Source organism: Zonotrichia leucophrys, chromosome 2 (assembly GCF_028769735.1).
Source record: "Zonotrichia leucophrys gambelii isolate GWCS_2022_RI chromosome 2, RI_Zleu_2.0, whole genome shotgun sequence".
NCBI lineage: Eukaryota > Metazoa > Chordata > Aves > Passeriformes > Passerellidae > Zonotrichia > Zonotrichia leucophrys.
Genome location: NC_088171.1, coordinates 70,542,304 through 70,552,873, shown reverse-complemented (window position 1 = coordinate 70,552,873; position 10,570 = coordinate 70,542,304). Strand labels below are relative to the sequence as shown.

Genomic DNA, 10,570 nt, shown 5'->3' with positions numbered 1-10,570 from the left:
ATGGAATCTCTCTCAGTGTCAACCAACAGCTTCACTCTGGACCTTTACAAAAAGCTGAATGAAACTTCCAAAGGCCAAAACATTTTCTTTTCTCCTTGGAGTATTGCAACTGCTCTTGCCATGGTCCACCTGGGCGCAAAAGGTGACACTGCAAGCCAGATGGCTGAGGTAAGCTCTGAAATTAGCCACGTACCACCTTCAGCAGGTTCCTACATAAATTGCACTGTTATTCTGCCTATGGAGAACAGCAAGGAACAACATGGGAGGACAGTGATCTGCAATGCTGACAGCATGAGTAGGGATATTTTCTGTACCAACATTATGGAAGCTCACTTCCACTTTATTTCCATGATCTCTGCTCTGCACCAACCCTACATTTAGCTTACAGTTCACAGAGCATTGCAAGTGATCTGCCAAGGAGCAGTTATTGACATTTAGAGGCTACTCTTGGTCTTGCTTGGAGCTCTCTGTTCCATTTTAACTACTTTATTAACAGAATAATTAAACTAACATAGTGCCCAAAAAGTAATGAGGACACACCTTTATTAAAAAAAATTATATGGCACTATGATATGCTAGAGGAAGGAAATCTGGAGATAATCTCTTGAGCAAGATATCACTGCATCTAGATCTCAGCTGGTTCTGGCAGGAGTATATCTGCTTTCTCATACTGCAGACAGTAAAGCAAACTTTCCTGAACATGTGTTTGGCTGCACAGGAGAGGCAGAAATCTTTGCTTGTGACATAGTTAGTCCATAAATATAGTAATTCTTCAATGAATAATGGAGATATGTGAGCGATGAAAATATCAGCGAGCCATAGAATATACTGAATTGTAAATCACCCACGAGGACCATTGAGTTCAACTCATGGCCCTGCACAGGAGTCACACCATGTGCCTGAGTGCTGTCCAAAACACTTGAACTCTGCCAGCTTTGGTGCTGTGGCCACCTCCCCGGGGAGCCTGTTCCAGTCACAATACTGATCCATTATTAAGGAGTCCATGTGGCCAAAATCTATCTAGTAATGATACAGTTACAGAGATTTAATCAATGTCCTCAATATACACATAATTGTCCTCTATAACTTCAACAGACTATCATTGGGCATGGCTGGTGGATTACCATAGAAAACTAAGATATACACAACCCCTGGGCATGTTAATCTCAAAGCTGTCTTTATGAACATTTATCATCATCATCACAGGTTCTTCATTTTAACCAGACTGCAAGAGAAGAAGGTTCATCTGAGACAACAAGGCCTTCTCCTGCAAGACCAAAGAAAAGAAAGATGGTATTTATTACAACAAAATATTCTGAGATAAAAATCTCTGAGAATGGGATAAGTCCAATGCAACCACTGCTTTTAGGCTTTTTACATCTGCTTGTTTTCAGTCTATTATTTACTGTCTCAGTTCAGTAATAACTACATACAGAAAAAGTGAACAAGGAAGTAATATGGTGGTAAAACTTATTAATTCAGTCTTTCAAAAGCAGAACTGAAACACTAACAGCATTTTGATTGGCCATAATACTGTCTCACTTGGTTTTAGCTGGGCTATAGAAATGTCAAAAAAACATTGGTCCTAATATGCTTTGGACAATTCCATTTCTTATCCCCTTCAGGTTGGTTGGGATATTTTTTCTGCAGTGATAAACAACCACTGCCTTCTCGCCTGTCTCCAGCCCTACCCAGTAAAGTCCCTTCCTCCTTTTGTATGCACATCAGGCAGACAAAATTCCCCTTTAAGTTAATGTCTGTTGACTCACCCTTGCTCATCAGCTCCCCAGAGACTTGCCAGCAGGAGAAATGGCCCAGATCTTTTTCAACAAATTAACTCCCTAATCAATGAAAAGCATTAAACTCAATCAAGCCGTAGTTTTTTCATCATAGAAACTAAAAGAAAGCTGAAAAAAATTAAATTAGATTAACTTCAAATAAAAAGGGCAAGGGGATTATATATTTCTCTCCCTTGATGGTGTGAGATGGTTCTTCAAGATGAATCACTGCACTCTCATTCATTTTAGCAATTCACTGGCTTCATAAATTGTACCAAAGTCTGTCTAATCTTTTCCTTCAGATATTTCCCCCTATTGCCTCTTTGTTCTGTTCCCATCCCATTGAAAAAAAAAAAAAACACCCTCTGCTATCCTGTGTCCTCTAGCTACTAAATTCTTTCCCAGGTGTGCTTCCTGGCAGCCCACACCTCAGCATGAGTGAGAAAAGACCTCAGCAAGGAATGACAGATAAGTCACCCTGAGTCAGTGGCAGAGACTCTCGGTGTCTCACATGCAGGGCACCGTACAGGACATGGGGGGGACACTGCATCCAGGCAGCTGGTGGGGAGCAGCTGGCAGGTAGCAGCTCATTCCTCCATTTGCAAAGCAACAGCTGGAAACAGCTGGCAAGCAACCTCATCCTCCCTAAAACCACAACACCGACATCCAGAACAAGCTCTCTCCAAAATCCAAATAGCAACAGAAAACACCCATGTGAAACAGGAAAATTTGAATAGTTGTCAAGTCCGTGCCCTGACATTAGTTTCTGTGAGGGTAGAACACCTTCTCAAAGGCTGCCAGGCTGCATTGATGGAGTCCCGTGAAACTGACAGGTCTTGTGAAACTGAAAATCAGGCCTGAAAATGACAAACATGAGGAGATTCAGCCTCCTTGGTGCACCATCATATGATGCTACCAAACTTCTATAAAGCACTGCAGAAATAAATCATTGCCCTACAGGTAGAATCCCATTTATCTAGTTATACAGAGTGCTGCAAACATAGAACATTCTCAAAAAAGTTTAATTCCCTGAAACTTGTTTTTAATTAAAAAAACATGAACAATTTAAATAAAGCAGGTGCATCCGACAAGAAAACCCCCTCCATATTAATTGGTGTCTCTTTCGAAGGATCCTGAGCATGAGGGAGCAGAAAACATCCATTCTGGCTTCAAAAAGCTCCTGTCTGACATCAACAAACGCAAAAGCACTTACTTGCTGAAGAGTGCCAACAGACTGTATGAGGAAAAGACCTACCCATTACTGCCTGTGAGTTGAACATCTTTATGTGGGAATATGCTGACATTAAGAGTGATTATCAATAGAGATGATGAAAAAATTCCAAATTATAACACTGGGCACGAGGACAGCCACAGAGGGCTAGTCTTGGACAGGCAAGTGGTCCATCTGTTTTCAGCAGTGGGCAATAGTTTGGCAAGTGCATGAGAAAACTCTGTAGCGATTCTTCTCCAGAATCTGCTATGGCCACCACCTGATCTGCAGCTCAGGGACTTCCTGAACCAGAGGGCAGGTCTACTTCAGTGACCCCGATGAGCTGTTGTTTCAGGATTTTGCACACTTGTCTTTTGAATCTATTTCAGCCCTCAGCACCAAGATTTCCACTACACACTGCAGGAAGCCCCTGTGCTTTCTGAGCTTGCTGCCTGTGGGCATCGCTGTTGGTTCATCTCTGGTCTGAAGGACATTTCTCCACATCTCTGGTCACCCTCATCCCCAGTGTCTGTATTTTTTATACTGTAGCATTTCTGAGAGTGGGGAGGCCACAGCTGCATTGCAAACTCAGACAGCGGACACACTACAGTATTATAAAGTGCCATTATAGAAATTTCTCTTTTGTTGTCTACTCTTTCCTTCATAGTTCCTAAATTTTTATTTGCGTCTTTGGCCATGATTAGGCAGTTTTTTTCATGCACCTGTCCATTACAGCTTCAATACCTCATTCCTAAACCATAACAATCACTTCCTGTATCTTACACTTTACTGGATTACCTAAAAATATGTTATTATATATATATGTTATATATATTTTAATGTAAACATCTAAACTTTGGTTTTATAGAAAAAAATACTGTAACACAGATGCCAGTACACATATTCTTGTGGCACTCCAGCAGTAATAACCCTTCATTGTGAATGGTTTTTCCTCCTACTCTTGGTTTTAAACAAACAAGACGTATCTCTGTAGTCCAATGGATGCTCAGTCTTTGGTGACAAGTCCTACAAAATGCATTTTGGTAATCCAAAAAGACTGTAACAGCTCAGCCCTTTTACCCATATGCTTCCCAACACCTTCAGAAAACTCCAACATATTTGTGATTTTTGATTTCCTATTACAAAAATGTTGATACATCTCCAATAAGTCACATGAACCCATAGACCCACTACACCCATTCTACTCATTTGCCCCACACCGACTCATGAGTTTGTAATTACCTTTATCTCTGCAATCTTTTCAAGACTGATGTTGTATTAATCATTTTCCAGGTCCCTGGAAGGGGGGGTTTAAAATGAGATTACTGTTCTTTGATTTTTGAGTTTGTTTGGTTTCCTGAGTAATCAGCAATTTGTCTTTCTGAATGGGTATTGCTCATTTTCTCCATAATCTCATGTGCATTTGCTTTACAGGGAATCGAGGGAATTTCCTGCTGGGAATCTCCATGAATGATTTCACAGCAGACAGCAATGGAAACATTAATTCTGCTTTTCTGTCATGAGTTTATTCTACCAAAACATTCCTTTTATTGTCCTCATAAATTTTTGGCAGGTTCCCCACCTTTGAAGCAAACTAAAAGCATTTGTTTAACTTTATATGAGACTATTCTTCCATCTTGTAGTGAACACTACTTCATAATTCAGGGAAAAAAAAGTATTTGAATTATATTAAAATGTCATTTTGAGAAATTAAAAAAAAAATGTAAATGTTTCATGGATATTTCAAAACTAAAAACTTCCACCTTTGATTTCAAACACAAAAATTTGAAGTATCAGTTTCCTTTGGACTGAAGTTTGATCAGTCCTTACTTAATATTTAGAATAGAATGTATCAGGCCTTATTATAAAGGTTACTGCATGTAAACCAAGTTTTCTTAAATTATGTATTAGCAGAATAGATAATCTGTTAAACTGATTGTAACTAATATTTTTATAACTCAAGTTTAACTAAATAACCACACATTTTTTAATCCTATCTTTCAGAAGTTCTTACAACTCCTTACAAGCTATTACAATGCAAAGCCACAAGCTGTAAACTTTAAGAGAGCTGCAGAACAAGTCAGAGGACAGATCAATTCATGGGTAGAAAATAAAACTGAGAGTAAGTATCACTCTGATGGCATTTTTTTCTTGTCTAACTTTCAAATGTTTTGTATTTCCACATTTATTGCTCTTGCAGCCAAGAATCCATAAAAGGTGGAAACTCAGGGCAGGGAGGTGATGAGCAAAGTACATCTAAATAGTCTGAAGAATGTCTCTCTCCAGCCTAACTGCTGCTCCTTACAAGGTCCTTCCCTGAATTCTTTATGCTGTAGCCTCCTCTGAGCCATTGCTGTTCGAAGGCATACAAAGGTACACACTGTGTGGCTACACAATGATTAGTGAGGGTTTTACTTCTGCATTCTTCAGCTGCTTGCAACCAACTTGACAGAACATCCAAGCTATTCTGCTTTACCCACTTCCAAATGCCATTTACTACCAAAACTCCAACAAATATAATTTAAAAAAAAAAATCCCAGAGAATTCATAGAATGGTTTAAGTTGGTAGGGACCTTAAGGATCATCTCGTTCCAGCCCCCCTGCCCTGGACAGAGACATCTTCCACTAGACCAGGTTGCTCAAAGTCCCATCCAACCTGGCCTTGAACACTTCCAGGGATGAGGCATCCACAACTTCTCTGGACAAGGGATACAGAGATACTTCAAAAGCTCATTTTTACCATATGTACAACATAAAAACGTAGAGTAAAAGAAAACCTCCCAAATACAAATATTTTTGAAAGAGAGGTAGGCACAGACAAGGAACAATTAAAATTGGCAAGTTGTGCAGTCACACTGGAATAACAGTCTCTTTGTCCGATTTTGAAGGGAAAATACAGAGTCTGCTGCCTGCAGGATCACTCCATTCTCGCACTGTGCTGGTCTTAGTAAATGCCATTTATTTCAAAGGAAAGTGGGAGAAGAAATTTCTGGAGAAAAATACTTCTGAGATGCCCTTCAGAATAAGCAAGGTAAATTCCTTGTCGATATGCCTGTTGTCCTACGTCAATATGTCTATCACTGAGGAGAAAATACTTCCCCTGTATTTCATATGCCACTGCAACATTACATATAGATGACAAAGTGCTATAAATTCAGGGAGAATACCAACTGTGAAAAGAACTCAGCATTGTCTTGTTTATGCAGATCCATGAAAACTGGATTTTCAATTTATAACTCCTCAGTATCAAAACACTTGGGAACAGTTAAAGTTAATTTTTTTAAAAAGTAAGCTAAGCAAAGTAAGTTAAGAAAAGTAGCTTCAGGACAAGAAGAAATTTCTCTAAGTGCCATTTCCAAACGGGAGCAGGTTGCTTTGGAGAGCAATGTTTACACACCTAGGGCTCACTTCTGCTCTTGGGACCCTGAGATCATGGGATCTAATCCAGCTGTTCTTCCCACACATGCCCTAGGTATTGCACCAAACCTCACAGGGAATTTTCATGGTGTTTGTCATTTTAGCTGAGTGTGTGAGGGTGATCTATTCAGATGATCTATTCATTGAGCTAACAGTTTTTAAATGATCATGCACTGACAATTCCCAGTAGCTGACTGCACACATATTTTTGGACTGTGTCAAAAGCAAGCAAAACTATTTGTCAATGGAAACAAAAATTTTGTTTGACATAGATTAAGGGTGCAAATACCTTTTGTATGCCAGGCAGTGTGAAGCAATTGATATGACTGTGTACTCGAAACCTACTACACTACGTGTGCAGTTTTCAGATCTGTCACAGCAGATGGTTGCAGTGGGTGACCTTGGCCGGCCACCAGATGCCCACTGAGACTCCCTATCACTGCCTCTTGTCAAGAGGATAGGGGGAGAAAAATAGGATGAAAAGGTCATGTATGGGTCAGGGAAAGAACAGGGAGAGAATTTACCAATTGCCATAACAAGCAGGAGGAACAAGTTCAACTTCAAGAAATTAATTTGCTGCCAATTCTCAAAGTAAGTTAGTGAAGTAAACAAAGCATAAAGTGCCTCCCCCCACCCACCCTTCCTCCCACGCTCAGCTTTACTTACGATTCACCTGTGCCCCAAAGCAGTGCAGGAGACTGGGAATGGGCTAATGTTGTAGTCAGTTCATTGTACATTGCCTCCACAGCTCCTTCCTCCTCACACTTTTCCTCTGCTCAAGTGTGGGGTGCTGTTGTTATCTTATTACAAAAGTCTTATACCTTCTCAGTGATTACTCATGGGCAGCTCCTTGCAGTACTGAGTCCTTTTTCTTCTTCACAACACAGCCAACAAACTCCAACTCCCTCCTCACCCAGCTAACCCACTCTTTTGTGGCACTCTTCTTCTTAGTGGACACAGCTGTGGCCTATTAAGGGCAGGGCTGTTCCTAATCTTTGGTGATTAGCACTGCTGCAACTCCTTAGGTGTGAGACTACCTTCTGCACTATCTTTATTTTCTTACATTCTATCCCCCCACAGGGTCCTACTTATTCAAAGTCCTTCACATTCAATGTGGGTCCTTCCCATTGTGTGCAGTTTTGCAAGAACTGCTCCAGTGTGAGTCCACTGCAGGGTTATAGGTGATGCCAGAAAAGGGCTGCTCTCCACAGCATGACAGGTCCTGCCAGGTGCTTGCACCAGCATGGGATCTCCAGGGGTTGCAGGGTGGATTTTGCACCACCATTGTCTTCACCATGGGCTGCAGGGGAATCTCAGCTCCAGAGCCTGGAGCACCTTCTCCTTCTCCTTCCTCACTGACCTAGGTGTCTTCAGGGCAGTTTCTCCCACATCATCTCTCTCAGCTCTCCCAGCTGCTTTTGTTCAGCAGTTTTTACCCTTTCTTAAACTTGTAATCACAGAGGCACTACCAATGTCACTGACTGGCTCAGATTTGGACAGTAGCAGGTCTGTCCTGGAGCCAGCTGAAACTGGCTCTGCCTGACAGAGGCATCTTCTGAGGTGTCTTCACAGAAGCCAACCCTGCACTACCATGCAAACCGAATATATCGGTGCCAAAAAGGGTTTCATTCACAGGGTGAGTACCAAGGCCTGCAGAGAGTTATCTAATTATCAAACTGCAGAGAGTTATCTAATTATCAAAGCTTAATCTTCATTTTAAATTTAGAAATACATTACATGGGATTCAGTTAATAGGTATTTAGCTTGTGTGTTTATACTAATTTTTTATAAAGATCTCAAAGACTTTGAAAAGGGAGTGTATGTGATCCTGTCCAAAGAAAAGGGTCCTGGTATTCAGATGCTGCTGAATCTTGTACTTGTTTTCAGGTCAATGAAGCAAGTAAATTTTATCATCCTTTTAATGTGTAAGGTAATTTTTATGTCTGAATTTTTTTCCAGACCAAGACTAAACCTGTACACATGATGTTTTTGAAAGATAAATTTTCCATACTCCATGAAACCACCATGAAATTAAGAATCATTGAGCTGCCATATGTGGAAAATGAACTCAGCATGTTCCTTCTCCTTCCAGATGACATCAACGATAACACTACTGGCCTGGAGCTGGTAAAGCTGACCTACTGTTGCATCACATACACTATGAAACAGTAACAGAAACAGATGGAAACAGTGAGGAAGGATAAGCTTCAAAGTCACAGTAGAATATTTCTCATGTGCTCATACTTTGTTTCAGAAACAAAAACACCATGATTTTCAGCTTAGGATTCAGGACATGTGGTAACTTTGCAAACATAGTACATCTAAAACCTATGTCCACACAATAGTCTTAGACTATTTGGTATCCTCTTTCCTATCACCAGTATCGCATAAAGAAAGCAAGGATCACCTCTAAATCATCATGTCTAGAGTTATCTTCTCCTGAGGGCTGTATTAATGAATTTTTATGTCATTTCAGTCTGGATTTCCAGCTGATGGTTTGTGGTGGGGTTTCTCAAACTAAGTGCTGACTACTCTGACCCAGAAGGTGCCCACAGCAACTCATGACTACGCCAGGATCAGTTTCAGATTCTAAACAGAGCAGGGCTAATACTTTTATTTGTACCTCAGTTCCCATGCATCCCATTTATTTATCACTACTAAGAGAAAATGTATCCATATACACACACATCAAGCACCAATTATTACTGTTATAAGTAATACATTGAAAAAAAAGCAATGTTCTTCACACCAGAAAAAAAATTATAAACTACTCAGAAGCCTCCCCACCTTTAAGAAAATAAACAGGAGTATTAGTCACTCAGCACTTTGTCAGATCATGCCCTCTAAATATGATGTACGTTCCATCTGTAGTCACTGCTGGTAGCTGGGTCTTGCTTTACATGTTCTCGATGAGCAATAAGACACTGGTCTGTGCATGTCTTATCTCTGTCCTTCACATTCCAATTGCTTTCTTCCTCAACTCATTGCAGGTGGAAAGAGAGCTGACATATGAGAAACTGTCTGAATGGACCAAATCAGACAATATGATGAAGGCTGAAGTGGATCTATACCTGCCCAAGTTGAAGCTGGAAGAAAATTATGACCTTAAATCCCCTCTGAGCAGCATGGGGATACGAAATGCTTTTAACCCAGGTCAGGCTGATTTCACAGGGATGTCAGTGAAGAAGGATCTTTTCATCTCAGAAGTTATTCACAAAGCTTTTGTGGAGGTCAATGAAGAAGGTACGGAGGCAGCAGCTGCCACAGGTGTCTTGATGATGAGATCAAGAATCCCAACAATGACTTTCAAAGCTGACCACCCTTTTATTTTCTTTATCAGACACAACAAATCACAAACCATCCTCTTCTTTGGCAGGTTTTGCTCACCCTAGTTGGTGAGTCCTTGCCCTGCAGAGCAGGAGATGCTTGCTTGCTAGCACAGAGGCAAACCCCAAACCTGAGGCGCTCTGCAACTGGGGGAGCAGGACTTGAACCCCTTCCTCATTAGATCACACACACTGGTGCCTGAGGCAATGAGCTTCTCCAATGTCTCCTTCCTAAGCTGAAGGGACAACCATGGCAGTGCCACGGGGAGTGTGCGATGCCTTGCACCCCCAGAGCAATCCTGGCTATCATTTGGATCAGGTCACCACGGGTAGCTCTGTCCTTATCACTTTATACCACCATGGCATTTCTGTCTCTCCCACCCATAGCACTGTACAAATATATCTCAATATATCTCTCACACTCACTGTACAAATATATTTTGCCAGAGTCTTTCTCCTTACCCTAATTATGAGGGCCACTGATGTGATCCTAGCATGTACCCCCAGCCTGCAGCAATCAGACTCAGCTCCTGCTTTTTAGCCCTAGACTAAGCCCTAGAGTTAATACGGAAGGCAGATCCTCTCAACTTTCACCCTGTGGCCATCCCCTTGCTTTCCTTCCACATCTCAGCTGCAAGTCTTCATCAGCCCCCAATAACCCTGTATTGCTTCACAGATTCCTTTTAATAAAATAAAAATAAATTTTAAAAATACAGCTTCCTTACGGTTATTTGCCTCACTGAAACCTTCAGGAATGCGAGGAAAAGTTAAGACCGTATGGTGTGTGGCTACAGCAACAGCTCAATTTGGCTCAAAGCAATCCTAGTTTCCGAAGCAAG

General features: G+C 41.1%; 1 protein-coding gene across 5 annotated transcripts; it reads left to right on the top strand.

Moving 5' to 3' along the window:
- On the top strand, positions 1-10,512 carry LOC135444156 (heterochromatin-associated protein MENT-like). 5 transcript variants are annotated; one of them, XM_064705390.1, is made up of 7 exons: positions 1-168; positions 1,207-1,293; positions 2,908-3,045; positions 4,993-5,110; positions 5,877-6,019; positions 8,365-8,532; positions 9,396-10,512. In XM_064705390.1, the coding sequence occupies exons 1-7, from the start codon at positions 1-3 to the stop codon at positions 9,795-9,797; spliced, it is 1,224 nt and encodes a 407-aa protein (XP_064561460.1). In that variant the 3' UTR covers positions 9,798-10,512. The 5 variants fall into 5 exon arrangements, with proteins under 5 accessions (XP_064561460.1, XP_064561462.1, XP_064561461.1 ...); XM_064705392.1 differs by lacking the exon at positions 1,207-1,293; XM_064705391.1 differs by lacking the exon at positions 1,207-1,293 and having other exon boundaries at positions 1-189; positions 2,923-3,045.
- The last annotated feature ends 58 nt before the right edge of the window (positions 10,513-10,570 follow it).